Source organism: Homalodisca vitripennis, chromosome 1 (assembly GCF_021130785.1).
Source record: "Homalodisca vitripennis isolate AUS2020 chromosome 1, UT_GWSS_2.1, whole genome shotgun sequence".
NCBI lineage: Eukaryota > Metazoa > Arthropoda > Insecta > Hemiptera > Cicadellidae > Homalodisca > Homalodisca vitripennis.
This window is the reverse complement of record NC_060207.1, coordinates 102,309,496-102,328,022: the sequence shown is the minus strand read 5'-3', so window position 1 is coordinate 102,328,022 and position 18,527 is coordinate 102,309,496. Positions and strand designations below refer to the sequence as shown.

General features: G+C 31.0%; 1 protein-coding gene across 6 annotated transcripts in view; it reads right to left on the bottom strand.

Moving 5' to 3' along the window:
• The window catches only part of LOC124368006 (inactive histone-lysine N-methyltransferase 2E-like), a 141,096-nt gene that overhangs the window by 44,435 nt on the left and 78,134 nt on the right, over positions 1-18,527 (bottom strand). For all 6 annotated transcript variants that reach the window (XM_046825277.1, XM_046825285.1, XM_046825290.1 and 3 more), the window contains 3 exons: positions 18,087-18,325; positions 15,854-16,274; positions 8,401-8,630 (listed from right to left, as the gene is read on the bottom strand). In XM_046825277.1, the coding sequence (XP_046681233.1) occupies positions 8,401-8,630; positions 15,854-16,274; positions 18,087-18,325 (890 nt within the window). The remainder of the gene's footprint in view (positions 1-8,400; positions 8,631-15,853; positions 16,275-18,086; positions 18,326-18,527) is intronic.

The window sequence follows — 18,527 nt, the reverse complement described above, 5'->3', positions numbered from 1 at the left end:
TTATATGAATAGCCCTTAGGAATTCTACTTTATTTCATACCTAACATACATGTCTCAAGTATTGATTTGCCAAACAATTGCTAAATAAATACAATCCATCCACATTCTTCGCATATATTCTAGGCAGCTAAGTTAGGTTATATAAAAAAGACAATAGATGGTGGGCTAATGATACAAGAAAACCAATCCCGTAGTTTCATTATTAACACTTATTATCATACTCTCTATACATACATACTCTCTTTCTTACTGATAATCACAACACAACTGATTACTAATAATAATCACTGAATATACTACTGTGGAATAAAATGAAATAAATAACCAAATATATTTCCTCCACTCAACCATTCCCAGCTGTTGTTTTGGCCTTACGGATCCACAAATGTGGGGAATAGTGATGTAATGTTAGGATCACATGAATGATCCAATTCAGTCGGTCTCATTAGCTGCCACAACCTTTCAAATGACCCGTTATTAAAATTAACCTCCCGTTTGTGTGTGTGTTGCGAATCAGTCACCATATTTTCCTGTGAATGACAAAAAGACCGGATTGGTAATTGAATCCCTGTGAACGAAATTAACGGATCAGTCAGTGATCAATTAATTATCTAGTAACTCAGACAATTAAAAATTAAAGAAAATTCATTAATTAAAGCCACATTTAAGAAGCATATTTTAATATGTTAGTTGCCTAATGTTTCAATTTTAATAATTTTCTTATAATTATTAAACATTTTATAAAAAAAAGTAGCTAATAAATTCATTTGGTGGGAAATGGTGAAAAAAATTAACTGAAATTTAGAATAATGTGATCCGGGTTGCTTGTTTACTAGAATGACCCGGTCAAGTTGAATGGGCCATGACTCTGTTGGGAAGGACAAATGACAGCACAATAATGGATCTGCTGTAAATATCTGAGACTTGATATTTAATAAATAAAAGGATTAAGGATCTTTAAATAAAAATATTGGTATTGATTATCAATACTAAACACAACAAGCATTGAGTAAGAAATAATTACTTACCTGTTTTTATGCATACAGGTTTGTCACTTCTCATAAGACTGAAGAAACACTTAAGTCAGTTTAACTATCTTCATAATCATACTTTTATTAAACAATGATGTAGTTCGTTGCTTTCTGTTAGCCAATAATACTTTTAATAATTTATTCCGTATTTAAAAATAATAGTATGTTAATTAATACCAGTCGGGCCTTCACACCACCAACATCCTAATGTCCAGACTACAACATCTGACATTGCTATAGTTCAAATCAAATGGCTTGCTACACCAACACTGCCTATGTATTAACCACCTTTGAGTATTTATTACTTCAATACATAGTATAAATTAAAGTCGCTTTTTGTGTTGGTCTGTTTGTGCATCGACTTTTTCTTAACTACTCAACAGATTTTGATACTGTTAATACTTACATTAAAACATAAAACCAATATTTAATACTTTTATTTTTTTTGCGAGGCCTTTTGATAGCGAGGCTATCTTCTTCAGAAACATCACAAAAGATATGTCTGAAGAAGATAGCCTCGCTATCGAAAGGCCTCACAAAAAAAATAAAAGTATTAAATATTGGTTTTATGTTTTAATGTAAGTTAACAGTAACCAATATAAGCTCCATCTACAGCACTGTTAATACTGTCGGCTTCATTACAAACTAGGGCAGGTTCCTAGGTATGATACATCAAAATTTTAATCATAGAAAGTAGAGAATAATTTGTACAATTCAAAAATTGATATTTTGAGCACTTTCATTGTTAATATGGACACCTCATGGCTTATAACAAAATAATGTACTATTGAATTGTACATCTAAAAAAGGTCTACAAAAAAGTCCATGGTGGCATATATTTATCTTCAAAGAATAACCCAGAATAAGAATTTTCTCTTTTGAAGTTTATATTTTTATTGGCAATTCCGAATCTAAATAGATCAATAAAATATCCATATCAATTCATTAGGTCATATTACTGTTTAAGCAAATAATTTTGATCAAATATTTTGGTAGATAGGAATTACACCCATGTTTTGGTTGCGTGACTTATGATTAAAAAACAGTGCCTGTGCTCTATTTGGCCGAGCAGGCATCATACCATACAATGTTGCAGGATTAGATTTAAGCGTTCAGTGTTTTTCACATGCACAACTACATGTTGCTCTTTCACACATGGACTACTATGTTGTCCTTTCACAGGTATCTTCCAAGAATAAATTATTTGTTTTGTCCAATGACAAAAAACGGCTGAAAACATTATGTATGAAGATATTTTGTAGTAATTAGTAGTAATACTCTAATGTTAGATAAATAGATCTAATTTTATAAGATTGATAAGGTGATTGGTTATTACTAGCCAGATTATCACATTTTTATTACTTTGGGATTTTATGGGAAGATTCTGATCAATATCAGAATCTTGAAGGTAAAAGTTTATGATTGAATATAAAAATGTAATTTAATTTTACTGGACGTGTGCGAAGCCATACTGGGTTACTAGTTTGGTAAGAAAGAGAAGGTTCCTAATTTATAGTTGGAATCATAAACTCAAAATATAATATTATTCTTCGATTAGTGCCCCTCCGAGTCTCGCCGCTGATGATCAATCCCAAGTGTAGTAGAGTATTCCAGATTCACGCTTTGATGCTTCGTTGTATAGTGTTCTAACAGATTTTCCACATTTAAACTTGGCATTTTCAAAAAAGGGAATAAATGAAATTAAAACAACAAAATTTAGAAAATCCAATAAGTTTTTAATTTTCTGATTTTTAGAGTTTGCAAAATTCCTTGAAAATTCGGTTTTCTCTAATCGTAGTAACTATATAAATCCATCATCTCAGAAAAAAAGATTAAGTACACAGATCTGTTCTACAAGTAATCTGAAATTTACTAATATGAATGAATGTACCTGCCAGGAATTTGTTTTGGTGATTAGAGATAAGGTCAATCGTCAGCTGCTATTTCGTACCCAATGAAAGTGTGGTTAATTTCCAGGACAAGCTAGACAATCTGGAAGATGTACTTCACACCCTTGGTGGAAACTTGATTTGTCGCAGTGATTTTAATTCAAAAACAGTTGAATGGGGAATGCAAGTGACATACACTAGAGGTAGCTGCATTCTGGAGATGGCAGCACCGATTGATCTGTTTGTTGTGAAATGGGGAAACACTCCCACATTCTGATGGCTGGAATACACCTTTTGAACCCCACATATAACTTTTGTGGCAGTTATACCGCCTCTTTGAACCAACTGATAAAAAATATTTGCTGACCTCTACGTCAAGAAGTGCTACAGACAAAAGATGGTGGCCGTACAGAGAAAAGGGGCACTCTGGATTGCAGGTGGTTAACGAACTATCACCGAACCAGTCATACTCGCAGAGGCCGAGGCCATTCCAATTGAGCTGCTCATTTTCGAAAGCAAACATTTGTGTCAAAATATAAATAATTCGAAGCTGAAGTGCTCATACATGTACAAATGGTATGAAATTGCATGCGAAGCCACGGATAACTGCTAGTTTATAAAAGACCAGTTCACCACTGGTCTGACTCAACACACATGATGAAAATATCATAGTCAACATTTTCATTATTGAACTACAATGTGTAAAACTGCTGATCAAATGTGTTGGAGTGTACCCCTAATGACAGACAACAGCTGCTCTCTATCTATTTTTCTTGGCCTCCTGTTATTGATCCAAAACTTGTTGCATAACAACCGAACACCATTTTTTGCAGTATGCTAAACCGGCTTCTTTCCGTGCAAGGAGAATATAGTGCAATTTTTAGGTCCGCAAACAAGCTCTATTACTATGTTAAATTGTGTGCTATAAGTTACTCTTAATATGGTTTACATTATGTAAGTTGACAAAAATACAAATGGCAGGCACCAGATATATGGTGTGGTGAGCCATTGAAAAGTGGTAGCTCTGGACATCCGCCCTGATTATGTTGTGGCACATTATTGATTGTGATAAATCTCATAATTATAAAGGAGAAGAATCATACTTCACATTAACCATTTGACAGCTGTAGACGAGTATACTCACAAGCAGAACACTTACCATCATCGCTACTGTCAATTAACAAAAAAAAAAAAAACAACAAAATAGTTTTATACAACATATATGGTTACCAAAGACAAATGAAATGATCGTGGCACCACGACTGGGACCACACCATCTAAGCAAGTTCAGCTAAGAAAAACTCAGCGCAACTGGCTCAGCCGGCTGCACAATCTACAGCGGTCAAAGGTTAATAACATGTTTTATTAAGTTTTTATACAATTTTTAGATTCCAATATGGATATAAGGGAACAGTTATGCAGCAGACATCTGGTCCGCCCATGCAGCTGTGACTGACATCGTTAGTAAATTTGTTTATTTTCTTGTGTTGTTCCAAGTGCATAGTTTGGAGTTTATTTCAGCTAGATATTAATCATTAGCCACATTACAGTTTATAAAACATGTTTTCGTTAATAATTTGTAATAAAATGGGCGAAAACCTTATATATAAAAAAAGTGACTTGAGAGAATTGCAAGTTGATAAACCTGTGTGAACACTTGTATATACTGTAAACATAGATATATTGCACCACTGCTGCTTATATTTTATTTTTAGTTGATTAATAATCTAAATGAATCATAAAAATTGTTTTAGGCCATTAAATACATTATATGTGAACATGTATGTAATGGTGTTTTTTTCTCTATTCCCAATAAATTAAAAATAAGTGTGTTTGTACATATTTGTAAATATATATATCTGTAATCAATAATACATTTGAGATAAAATGTATATATTAGAATTGTTTCTTTGTGCGCTTGAAGTACACAACAGAATCTGAGGATGAAATGTTATTAGAAAAATGTTTTCCATTGATCTTGGTGTGTCATAAACTTATGATTTATAAAAGAAAATTTAATTTTGTTTATGTACAACATATTTTCCGTTTTTTATTAGTTAAAACAATAATATGTTACATTTGGAGCATTGGTTGACATTGTAATTGCTTTAGAAAAATACATGAACAGTTGGCCTTAAATACACTGCCACTACAGAGAATTTACACAGCCACCTAGTTTTTTTTTATGGCAAACTTGTATGTTTAATTTTCTTACAAATATATAGATTTCTTTAAAAGTTCATTTGTTATTTATTAATTCCTTTATAAACTTCAGAAATAAGTTTTAGGCTAATAACATTTATTTAAGCCAATTGAACATTACAAATGTATATCTAGTGCTCAGGGAGGTCAATGTCTCTTGGTTGAGAAGATGAGGAAAACTTGAAAAGGTATTGCAAAACAACCAGATCCATCGAAACTCTCTTGTTAACCGCATTCATCAGATTTCTGACTATTTTTTATAGTTTGCGACGTAGTAGCCATCGGTTTTCTGACGGTTATGTACTTTCTCCTTGAACTCATGATTTAATGTTCATAACTACATTCAATATAAACATATAATATAATATCAATGAAAAGACAAGATTCTGAACCTTTACTTTTATATACAAAACATAATTGTACTTTCTTTATTCGTCCACAAATAGTGAAGTTTCATCAGTCGGATACATAGACGAATATTATTTTATTTGTACATCCGATATAAAACAGTTTAATATTATTTATACTACATGAAAGCCTCTGATCTATACTCTCGTTTGACTATCTTTATAATAGTTGTCGGTCAGCAGTCATTATGGCACAGCTGTCTCTAAATAAACCATTTTGTTGGTGTTTGCATTACCCAACACAAGAATTACTGAGTCAGTCCTAGTTCTTTATTGTTTAGCATGCATGTTGGCATAATATATCACTTTCTTTTATTATAACGTGTAATTTGAGTGTGAAATTATATTGTTCAATAGATATTTACTTTTACCACAAATATAATATTGATTATGGTATTATTTATACCAGGATTGACTAAAATTTATAATTTATTAATAATATTATTATTATTATTAATATAATTTATTATAAAATTTATTTATGAATTATAGACTAAAAGCGATTGTGAAATAGCCTAATACTTTGTTAGTTTTTATTTTTAGTTGATTAATAATCTAAATGAATCATAAAAATTGTTTTAGGCCTAAAAATCTAAACGGATAATTAGAGCAATTATATAATTTTAGTTTGCAACAAATTTTGTAGTTTGGAGATTATAATTAAAAGATAAGAATGTAATTTAAATGTAAATTAATGTTATGTTTTGACTTTATTTATGGCTGTATTGTGACATATGACAATGATTACAAATATTCGTTTCAATGAAGATTTATTATTATTAGCTTTTTTTGGAGCTGAAAACACAATATGACTTTACACACTATTTTTATGTTTATAACCAACATTAATATTTATAACAATTCAAACAATCATATTAACTTGTTGTCCTCTTAATCTCCTACTTACAAATAAGTTGTTTGTAAGCAATATACATAATATTCTAGATTTTATACAGAAGTTTAATTCTGGAACTGGCAATCTACATTATAATATAAATCTGAATCAATTCAGGAGTAGCATTCAACAACATAATATTGATCTTACACACACCCGTTTTGACAGTTCATATTGTACATACTACAATCACTATTCACTATTCATATACCATTTCAAATCGCTTATTTCAATGGTGAAATTTGTTTTGTTATAGCAACAATGATGTCATGGTGACGTCATTAATTTGCCTAGACAGTGACACCTAGCTTTCCCTTTATGTTGTTGGAACCCCAAACTACATTAATATTTCCGAAAAAATTTGAAATTAATATTTATTTATTGTAAGATTTATATAATCAATGAAATATTTCCATATAAAAATTAACTTTTTTAATTTTCGAAAATAATTGTACCCATATTACCAAATTTAGGTATGTCCCACCAATAATCACAATGTAGAAATTGGTCATTGTTTATTTATAGTTTTTTAGTGTATATTATTCTCTAAATTTTAGTATACTTTGGAAACATTTATTGTTATAATTATAGTTTTGGTAACTTTTTAACATAATAGTACCATTGTTATAAATTTAGCCTTTCTTGTACTATTTGTGGTATTTACAATATATTTATTATTTCTTCAAGAAAACCTGAAAAACATAATATATGTTTTCTCAAACTTCATAAAATGGAGAGTAAATTGGCTATCTCAGATTCCAATATTTATTATACTATCACAATTTACCAGGAACAGTCCCACCACTTAAAGAATGAGTTTTTTTAGTGTATTCATATTTGCTTTACGGTTTATGCATGATATTTTTATACCATAATCATCTCCACATTCTCTTGAAAAATTATGAATTACAAATGTAGTTTTATAGTAAAAACATATTTTGTACAAAATTTTTAAAGTATGGGTACACAATACCCCAAAATGATTTGCCATATGAGGAGATTATTATTAATTCAATAGTACTCATATGGTTGTTTTAGTTTGGGTAGAGAAGTAAAATAAGAATATTAAGTTAGAAAAAAATTAGGTTTATATAGATTTAAATTAAATTTTAAAGAAACCACTTTGTTACAATAAGTGACCACTTCTTAAATGGAGAAGTAGCCACTGGCAATAAGCTGACTTAATTAAGAAAGTGACTGCCAGTTCCAGGGTTAAAATAAAAGTGACATTTCTGGTAATTTTGTAACATTTCATAATTAATACTAATATAGTAAATATGAGCATTAAAAAAAGAACTATTGTACAGAAAAAATACATTTTTAAAACTGTTATCTATTTTGTAATTAATTAGAAGTGTGTGTGTATGTGTGTGTGATTGATTAATGTTTTTATGGTCATCTGATTTTGATATTTGAAAATCTAGTTATTTATTTGGTTTTAACAGTAACTATCATAAAGTTTTCTAAACTGCCTCATCCTAAATATATGAATATACATATTTAAAAAATACATAAAACTCTAGGGTTTTAGCATATCATGTGCAATGTATAAACAATTTAATGAACACTTTCACAAAGGCAAGCATTTGCCTGCCACACAGGGAAATTCTGATTGCCACTTCTAGGGTTAAAAACTGTTATGCTCTCTTCACTCAAGAAACTTTATTGATGGACTTCAGGTGCTTTCATTTATGTAAAGGTCTAAGTGTTCTTGTATACATAAGGTTATGAACTATCATTAATTATGCAGCATTTACTAACTTTCTAACTAGCCTAATAATGCACAAGGTAACTAATTTTAGTGACTATCCCACTTTCTTTTGTATTTTCTTTAGAAAATTTTTTTCTCTTATGGATCTTTTAATTTATTTTTATATACATTATAAAGTTTCATTCTAATAGTGAATAGATGGCACTGTGTTACTATTAAAACTAGCTTTAATGAATGAATTGTGTTAGCCTATGTGATAACTTACTTTCTCTTTCTTTGTGAATTTTTGTTGTTGATTGGGGATTCCTCTTTATCACTGGTTTTATCCTTATCTTTTTCTTTCTCCTTGGATTCAACAGGAATTGATTTTGAGTCAGTTTCTGTAGAGTCCTTCCTCTGGGTCTGCCGGGCTTGAGCCTCCTGCTTCCTGGCCTGGTCCTTCTCCATTCGTTCAAAGGCTTTCATTATAGCTTCCATCTTTCTCTCCTCCCGAGTCTGTAAAGGTTTTAGATCAACAATTACCATAAATAGTATAAATCAATGATTCTCTGAGAATCATGCAGTTCAATCTTCTAACAGATTATAAAATTATATTTTAACTGATTTCATAAAATAAAACAAATAAACTTTTTTTAATTAAACATTTTAGTCTTGATTCCAATTTAAAAATTTACGCATAATAGGCCTAACTGTCTAAAGATTACATCCTTAAGTAGTTTTTGTCATTCCAAAGTCGTATTTGAAATACTAGTTATAACTGAATACTCTGAGGCATATATGAAATGTAAGGTAGATTGGTATTGATTCTTGTTGCACCATAAGATAAGTTGATTCCAGAACAAGTGCACAAATAATTATGATCAAAATATGTTACTAGTATACAACTAATTTCTCTAGAAGGCTTGACATTTTTTAATTTAAATTATCACACGATTGTATTTTAACAGCAATCAAAATATATTACATTTCAATTATTTAGATTTAGTTTTTAAAAATCAAATAGTTCTAAAAAACACGTATTTTCTACTCAAATAGTTCTAAAAAGTCATTACTCTAATACAGTATAGTGCTGAGATCCTAGAGGATAGATATCAATCCAGTCCATTTGTAATTTGTTATCCAAAGTCAATTTTGTTATTGGTCTAGTTTTATTTGAAATTAAACTATATTACTCTTAAACTATTTTAAGATTCAATATTACTCATACATGAACCTTTAGGTTGAACATAAGACAATGTTATTTAAATTCTTTGTCAAAAATGTTATTTCTCGGCAAAAATAGTGAATCTTGTATGTACAAAACTAATATAAATTATAAACCTAACAATAAAAACATTTAAATACACAACTCCCGACTTTATAACCTTAACACAACGTTATTATTCTCTACCATATTAAAACAATTTTTGATAGAAAAAAACTAAGTAAAAAATTATTAGGTGGTCTCAATAAGGATTTGTATTTATGAAACTTTGTTTTTGTGAATTGTAAATATTGGGTAGACAGATGCTCTACTTGTTGTATTGTTCTACTTTCAATTTAGTTTCATCTGATTTCAGTCGTCATTCTGCTTACATTGTTTTCTACCCGTAATTGGTTATTAAATACAAAATATTTAACCTTTGATACCTTTAACTTAAGGTCACGCCACTGAAATAAAGAGCTGCACTATATTTATGGAAAATAAATGTTTTAGCTATCAGGCTGCGTGCTGTGTTTTCAAATTAAAATTAATTTAATTAATATATTGTTTTAATGTTACGCTAATTAATTGTAAGAAGGCAAAAATTATCTAGCAATAAATATTTTATTGAAAGTATCATAAGTATTGCTTAACACTTATTTCACTGTGTATTAAAATCAGTTATATAATGTAATTTAATAATAAACAGCAGTCTGTAATGATTCAGGGTATCCACTGGTGTGGTCAAACAAAAACATTGATCACAGAGAAAACACAGGACATTTCTTTCATCCTGAGATCAATTATTTTCTTGTTGAATAAAATATTAGATTTTCTTTTAAACAATGGAATACAGTTTCTTCTGTTTAATTTATAACTGATATAACATTGGTATCTTTTTATAAAATTGATGTTAATTTCAAGAATGAAAAAGGCATTGAGGCAGATATAAAGAATATAATATTGTTAGACCTGCCAGACTAAGGATCTGAACACCTCTAATGAATCTGAAATAGGGAAAATAAATACCCTCAATTTAAAACAAACAGGATAATGTTGGGTTTGTTATTAAATTTTCAACAAAAAATTATTCTTACAAAAGTCAGTAGGAATAACAGTTTTAAGATATTATTTTGACAACTTTTGAATGATATAATTTTTATACAGAAAGTGATAATGTTTACTTTATTTTTTGTTAATATCTCTTTGATTAGCTTACCATAACTGCAAGTACAAAAATATTTGCAATTAACCGTTTTTGAAATTTGACTATACATTCTATAAACACAGGGAGATAGGATATGTTCATTAATCATCTTGCTTGTTTTAATGTTTACTAACATTTCCTGAATTTGTGGCAAATTCTTATGAAAAACCCTCTCAGATACCAGAAGCCGCAATAAAAAGAAGGTGAACTGGAGCTGGACTCAGGATTCAGTTGAGTCAACTCTTCCTACCATATAGCTACGTTATGTGCTATCTACGGTGTCATTATATAAAACTCTAATTTGCAATTTTAAACTTACTGACTTGATTTTTTTTGACATACTACAATACCAGTGTATTTCAGATATTAAATTATTTTTTCATATATACTACCTGTCTGTTATAAAATAAAACCTCAAGTGTTTGAGTTTCTAATACTTAACCCATTGTGGGCGACGAAAAATCTCGGTGCTTGACACCTGTTGACCGGAGGTATTTGCAGTGGCGGACAGTGAGGCGGCAGCAGACAATCCGCGCGCGTACACATGTTTCTCGCGTCAGTTCTTTATTGCACTAATTGCTATTCTAAAACATATTTTTATAAATTGCTTGTACTTTTCTTACAAAAATAAATCTGAACTAATAAAAAGAGAAACCAAAACATTTTACTCACATTTATTTGAAGCTCTGAAATAATAATAAATTTGACAAACATTCAACAATTTAGAAATCAGAACAAACCATGTGTAAACTTTGATATAATACTTACACCAGTTATAACATTTGAAAAGTTTTCCTTGCAGAGATACTTTAGTAGCAGAACAAACAAATTCATATACATGACAGAGCTTTAATACTACCACAGATATCCCAAAACAGGTCTGGGCTACATACCTGTAGCTGGCAAGACATTACTGAAAATGATTTAAAAGAATTACTGCAACACAAATTACAATGGGGCTTGTGAACAAAAGTCTTAATTTTCAAGGCAGTTTTTGTTTGACAAAAATGCCAGTTTTTACAGGTATGTTTCCTACAGATAAGTACCAACTTACCAAACAGCTTTACATTTTGACAACAATGAAATACCAAATACCAAAAAGTAACCCAGACTATGACCCTTTATTTAAAGTTAGTCCCCTTATTAAGGTAAAATATGTTGAAAACTATGAGCCCAAGGAAGCTCTTTCTATTGATAAGAGCATGTAGAAATATAAAGGTAGACTTCTGTTCAAACAATAACTTCTCAGCAAACCCTCAACAAAGTAGGGATAAATGTATGGTCACTTCGTGATTCATCTAATGGATTTATGGTGATATTCAAATTACACACTGGTAAGGATATAACAGAGATGTAGTTGAAGGACCAGAGTAGTAAAAGATCTTGTGAAAGAGAAATTAAGAGAAAATTATAGATGGGCTCCTGGCTAACTGAGAGAAATCAACTGCCACATGAGGATAAAAACTGAGCAATCTTCTTGAGGACAGACTCTCATTTAAAATACTTACTAAAATACTACTGTAAAACTTTTTTGCTCAGTTTGGTGACAAAAGTCATAAACCAAATTGTATTGTAAGCATTATCTTAACATCGAACTGCAATAAAAGGGAAAAGAAGACTGCAAAAGAAGTGTCTAAATATTGTTACTATAACATATAAACTAAGCTATGAAAGGGTACAATGTTACTTATTTTTTATATATATATGCCTTTCATAAATATGTATACAACAGAATGTTGAAGTGTTGTACATAATTATGTTTTTATGATGAATTGAGAAGAACCATAGCATGAAAGTATATGATCTTTATTTTATGTTAGAAAATCAAAATAGTTGTACTCAAATAAGATTTTTTTCAAGTCAAACATGCTAATTAAACAGTTATATGACACTTCTATAACTTAAAAAAATGTCATTTCAATTTTATAGTAGAAGAAAACATAATAAAAAATCTAAATAAACAAATTTAATTAAATAAATGTAAATTGTATGGTTACTGGATATTCGTAGCAAGAGTTTAATTACAAGAACTCCAAAATAACGGAGTGCTCATATTTGAAAAGTCAGTACCGTTACTTTTATATACACCCTCATAAGGCAAGATTACGAGTATTATTATTATTGAGCACTTTTTAATGAAACGAAAGATCAACATAACTAATTAAATTTTTTAGCATTACCTAAAACTGTAATAAATTATGATGATTTCATTTCTTATAAATGAGATGATCAGTAGCTCACCATGAAAGTACTGCTCCTTTCCTGATAAAAAGACTTCGACAACTACAAAAAATCCTCTTAATAATACACAACCTCTTGTATTTTATGTCTTTGACAAACAATATGTAATCTCTCCAACAAAATTTATTTTCATTAACCAGTTTAATAATAATTACAGTTTATTTTTTGGAGTGCACCCGGCATAATTCTTATGACTATGGAAGAAAGTCCTTTGTCTATATCTGAAGAGCAAGATTGTGAATCTAAAGCAAATTTAGATCCTCTCTAACCAAAATCTGAGTAGAAACCTAATTTGATGAAGAAATATTTATGATCTTGCAAATCTAAGTGTAATATGATTATAACCAAAACAGCTATTAGATTAAAGCTAGAAAAACAAAATGATGAAACGGATTATGAGTTTCCTGCTGTTAATAACGGAAAATTCTCTTCAAACTGGAATATCTGCTCACTGATACAGTGTTTTTTATTTGCTCTTCCTCACCAATGTACAGTTTGAAAATGAACTAAAGGCTATCAAAGATAGAGGATTAGCAACAGCTTAGGAGATAGCATGGAATTTGTGTTAACCTAAATTAAGCATTTCAATCCTAGTAGGTTTAACTCAAGATGTAAGTAGGAAAAAATAACATTAATCTTGCATTTTTTTGAACAAGTATAAGAGAGAACAAAACCAGTAGAAGTTAAGGTTTTCAGCTCTGCTACCACAACTAAGACTATTATTAAATCAATGATCATGGATAGCTTTAAGACAAATTGGTCAGAGTATGGAAGCTTCAAATATGTGAATCACTCTTGGGGTTTAATGTTTTAGTAGAAATTGAGTGTAAGACTGCACTATACGTTTGGTCAAAGATTATTTTCTCTTTATTACTTGGTACCCACAAACCAATCAGTTCAGACAACAAACAACATTATGTTCTTGTTGAAAAAAAATGTCCACCAAAGAAAGACTAACAGACCCAAGAAGTGTTTAAAATAACAACTACCAGATGGTCTAGCAAGACAAATGTTGTTACATCTTGAACAATGACCACAATTTGTTGTACACTACAGGATACAAGATGGGTAAGGTGAAGAGTAGGAGCCACCTCTTGTTGATATCCTATGAGGAGGAATAACAGGCACTAATATCTCATTTGTCAACTTGGAGGAAGGAGAGGCTGTCTCTGATCCCACCCATTCGAGTCAGGATCAGTATTCCCTAATGTTTAAGCTCGAACACTGTACAACTTCCATAGGCATGATCCATCCACTCTAACATTTCCTCCACAGTTAATTAGACCTGTCATGAGCCCTTTTAACCTAATATCTCAGATGTACGTGAATAAGGATTTTGCTGTACACAGTATAGGTTCAATTGAAATATATAAACCAGCCAGAAATGAAACCTCTTAACCATAAAATTATGCAAACTCCTTTGTAATGACTTTCCCTCGCCATTTGTAATTGTGTGTGCAATATACTAGGTATTAATTCAATCAAAACTGTGAAATATCCTTATCTTTTCTGTATTTTTGTCACCTCTTTAAACTTGATTATCTACATTAACATCCTCCAGCATAAGCAGTATTTTATTGTTACGATTTTTCATATTTCTGATGACAGTCTACTAATGGAGATTTGAAGTTACTGCAATGCAAAATATACAGGTAAAATCCTGAATCCAAGAGAAAGGTTCGCTTCTGGCTTGTTTATACCTTCCAACTGAACCTACACTGGGTACAGCAAGTACAAACTGATATGTTATATCTAGATAACTGTTTAAGTGGGTTGAGCCTCCTAATGGACATGATAGAGTGCTGTCCCCAACCCACTTTGTCTGAAGAGACTTGAACAGAGCAGCCTCCTTTCTTCCAAGGTGATATGACTGACCTCCTGACAAGAAGACCCCCTTGGTAGGTAGGGAGTAGGTGCTACACCTCTAATCTATAAAAGGTTTTTCAGTTTTTTGTCCTAAGAGAGAAACAATTAAATTTGTAGATGCAAACATACAGAAGATCTGCTGCACTGTTGAAAGTTGTGTGTTTGTTTTTGTTATTTTAACAGATTTATTGACAGCCATGAAATTGCCAAATCTACTCAAAATACAGTTAGAAGAAGAATAATAAAGCGATTCATAAATAAACTCAGTGGGAATGAATTAATTGTTGACTGTAAATGGAAGCTGAAAGGACATGTATCTTAAGGCTCTGGATTTCCCAAAAACGCTTCAGGATTCCCAAAACTTATCAACCAAGATAGAATATCTGACCATTTCCTGGCTATACTAATGCAAGTGAGCTAATTCATACGCACAAACCTGAGATCTAAACTTAAAGTAAATCCCGTTATATGTGAAGATATTTTTGACCTGTATGATTTTTTTTAAATCAGATTGTTAAATGATGGTAGATAATTGATTTTTTTCTTTGGGCTCTATGACATGGCATACATGTATAAGAACTTTGTAATGCAAGATATTGTAACAACCAAGATTAACAAGACTAAGTTACAAGATCAAAATTATAGCGAAAATGAGGATGTTTAAAGAATTAATAAAATAGAATATAGATAAAATCTGGAATTTTAAAACACTACAGGGGCCTTGTTTACGAAACATTGCTATCTCTAGCTACTAACTATCTCCAATGCAGAAGAGACAAGTAAAACAATCAAAGTCAGATTGAGGTCTTGTAAGATAATGGTCAACTTAATGGTCCTATCCTACAAACTATATATTTTTAAATCACTTGAAAATGAAGAGATATCCAAAAGGCTCGCAAAAAATACAATTTGAGGGAAGACTCCAGCTAACTAACAACTTTTTGATTTTGTATAGTGACAATTATGCTCAAATTGATGTTTATAAACCTTATGTAATAAACAGATTTTTTGATAAATATGCTTATATAAAATGAATTTTTCTTCCAAACACGGAAATTTTGTTGGATAGAGGAGGAAACTAATAATATTAATATCACTGATGAGTCATACGAACAATCATGATATTTTAAAACAAAAGAAACATAAATACGTACAGCATTATTCTCATATTTTTGTTAACATATCTATTCTTAACTCAATAACCAGGTAAACTTTTTTTACCATTTTATTTTTTTTATCTGCAGCTTCCTTCTTCAGCTGTCTGGTACTTGCAATATGTTCAGGTGATGATTCCTTTTTAGGCAGGGTAGGTGGTGGCTTGCGAGCCGCATTAGATGCAGCACTGCGTGTGGTAGGGGCTGGTGGTGGAGGGGACGGTGGGGCTGGTGGAGGGGGTGGTGGTGGAGGTGTAGGGACCCGCTCCACTACTGGTTCCGGGGGGGGAGGTGTCGGCACTCTGGGAGGTGGGGTAGGCACTCTAACAGACGGAACAACCTTGGGAGTTGGTTTTGGAATAGGAGAGATCTTGATGGGTGCTTGAGACTTTGGAGGTTGCTTTGGAGCAGGTTTTGGGGAGGCCTTAGGTGGAGATAAGTTTTCAGACATTGTCCGTCTTCGTCCCCTACGGCGCTTGTCAGAGATCCTAAAAATAAAAATGTAGTATGTTTAATCTATTCAAAATATATTGAACTCATATGAACCATAAGTTTTATTAGTACACTTTACATATGTAACATTTACACAGGTTTTTATTTTTATCTAATTTTTTCTTCCTTCATATAATGCCTAGATCTTCATATAATTCAACACAAATGTAACTTTCATAGAAATTGAGCAATAAATAATATTTATTTAATGTTAGCCACAAGTTGTTACTTAACAGAATACTTGTTTATCTCATCAAAATTACTCATGCAAAAAACTCCAGATTACACAGCTTTTATTTTTGTTTTATCCTGAACTGTTATCTGTCCCAAATACAAGAATTTCCTTAGATGTTAATCTAGATGATAATCGTTTTAATAAACAGGTAGCAATCTCATCATCACCTGTCCCACTCGAGCCTTAATGTCATACGAACATGTACTCTCCAACATGCAGGGTACCAATTGCAACCCAAATTGCAACATGAGAGTTGGTGTAAATAGTATGTTTGTAAGTATCTTAATGTTGGATACAAAAAATCTTTTGAAATATCAACTGAAATAGTACACATTTTACTAATTAGATTTTGGAAATTTTCCATGTCTCAATTCATTTCACAACGAGCTTGTCCGCCTTTCAGTGGTGTAAATCAAGGGATTTTTTGTGTTCTCCTCTTCTAAATTCGTTCAGTATTTCAGTAATCACATGTTCCACTTATGCCTCTTTTTGGTTTAGTTAAGGAAAATGCTTCTTCAGTGTATCTTTATAATTTTAAGGTACTGGTTAGAGCTCTTTAACCTTTCTTCTGATCACTGACTCGTTTTCAGGTGTTGTCTCTGCTTCTATGACGTATTAAACCATAAAACAAGGCTTTAACCCACACAAAAATTATATTTATATATTCCTAATGACCTAAAAGGAATTTCCGACAAACACTCATCACTTGACTTTAGCAAATTACAAAGTAGTCACACAGTTAGCACCAGACGCAAAGCTGCGAGAAGGATACCCATATTTTTAAGTATCATACAGAAGGGAATTCACTCTTTTTGACAATAAAACTTTCATCACTGAGAGGGACAGTGTTTTTCTAAACATGTTCTTTTTATTAAAAGTCAGTATGTTTTCTTTAGACTTTTCTTTAGGAATTCTTTGCCTCGAAACTGCAAACATGTTTTACTTTAATAGTAATTGACTCAAATCTAATTGTTTTTGTTTTGACAAATAAAAACTAATTAGATATATTTTTTAGGACAAACTAATATATTTTGAATCTAGAAGAATTGAAGTTTGATTTAACAGTATAAGAGTTTTGTTTGCTACCATTAGCCTAAGTGAAGATGTGCAATGTTTTTGTATTGTTACTGTCAATATCCTTCTGCTGAAAACTTAAATTGAAAAGATACTTAGTGTGTAGCACAATAACTGTATTTGTGTAAACAATGAAAATTACTTGTGGTTAATATTTTTGAGTTTTTTTTACATAAAACATACAATACAATGCAATACAACATATAATCTCTAAACACATGAACATAAACACTTAGCAGGGTTCTGCTTTCTTGTGGCTAATATTTAAACCTTATTTTATTTTCCTTCTTTGACACTAAGTCCAGTTTTATTTCCACTCTTCATCTATTGTTATTGATAGCTTATAGACCAACATCATAATTTTGTTTTCTACAGTACTGTAAGGTTCTATTTTTACCAAACATTAAAATATATGTATTTAAATTTTGTTGTTTATTGCTACTGATCTACATATACTACTAATGAACTAAGGTTACTTAGACTATATATAGCAGCTTACTGAGTATTGTTGTTATTGTTATTGTTGTTGGTACTGTTGGGAGAAATGAGGCCGTTGACACTCTTATGGTTTGTCAGGTCAGAGGGGGAGACTGGTGTGGAGACAGTACTACATTTCTCACCGCAGAACCCACAACCCAGACCTGGAGTCAGGCCTATCATGATCTCTCCATTTTTATCTATTGCTTTAGTTGTCACCAGGTACAAATGTAGAGCTCCTTTCTCAATACAATGCCTCATCTGGAACAATACCATATTATAAATTAAGTCACTATCAATTTCCTTTGTTAAAAAGACATTTTATCATTATTGTTGTTTGACACTATCATATAAGAAAATCAGTAACACTACGTTTCAAGATCTGCAATCTGAGCTCTTCCTTAGTTAAAATAAATCGTACCAGTACGTTATGATACAAATGTCAGATAACGTCACAACATAC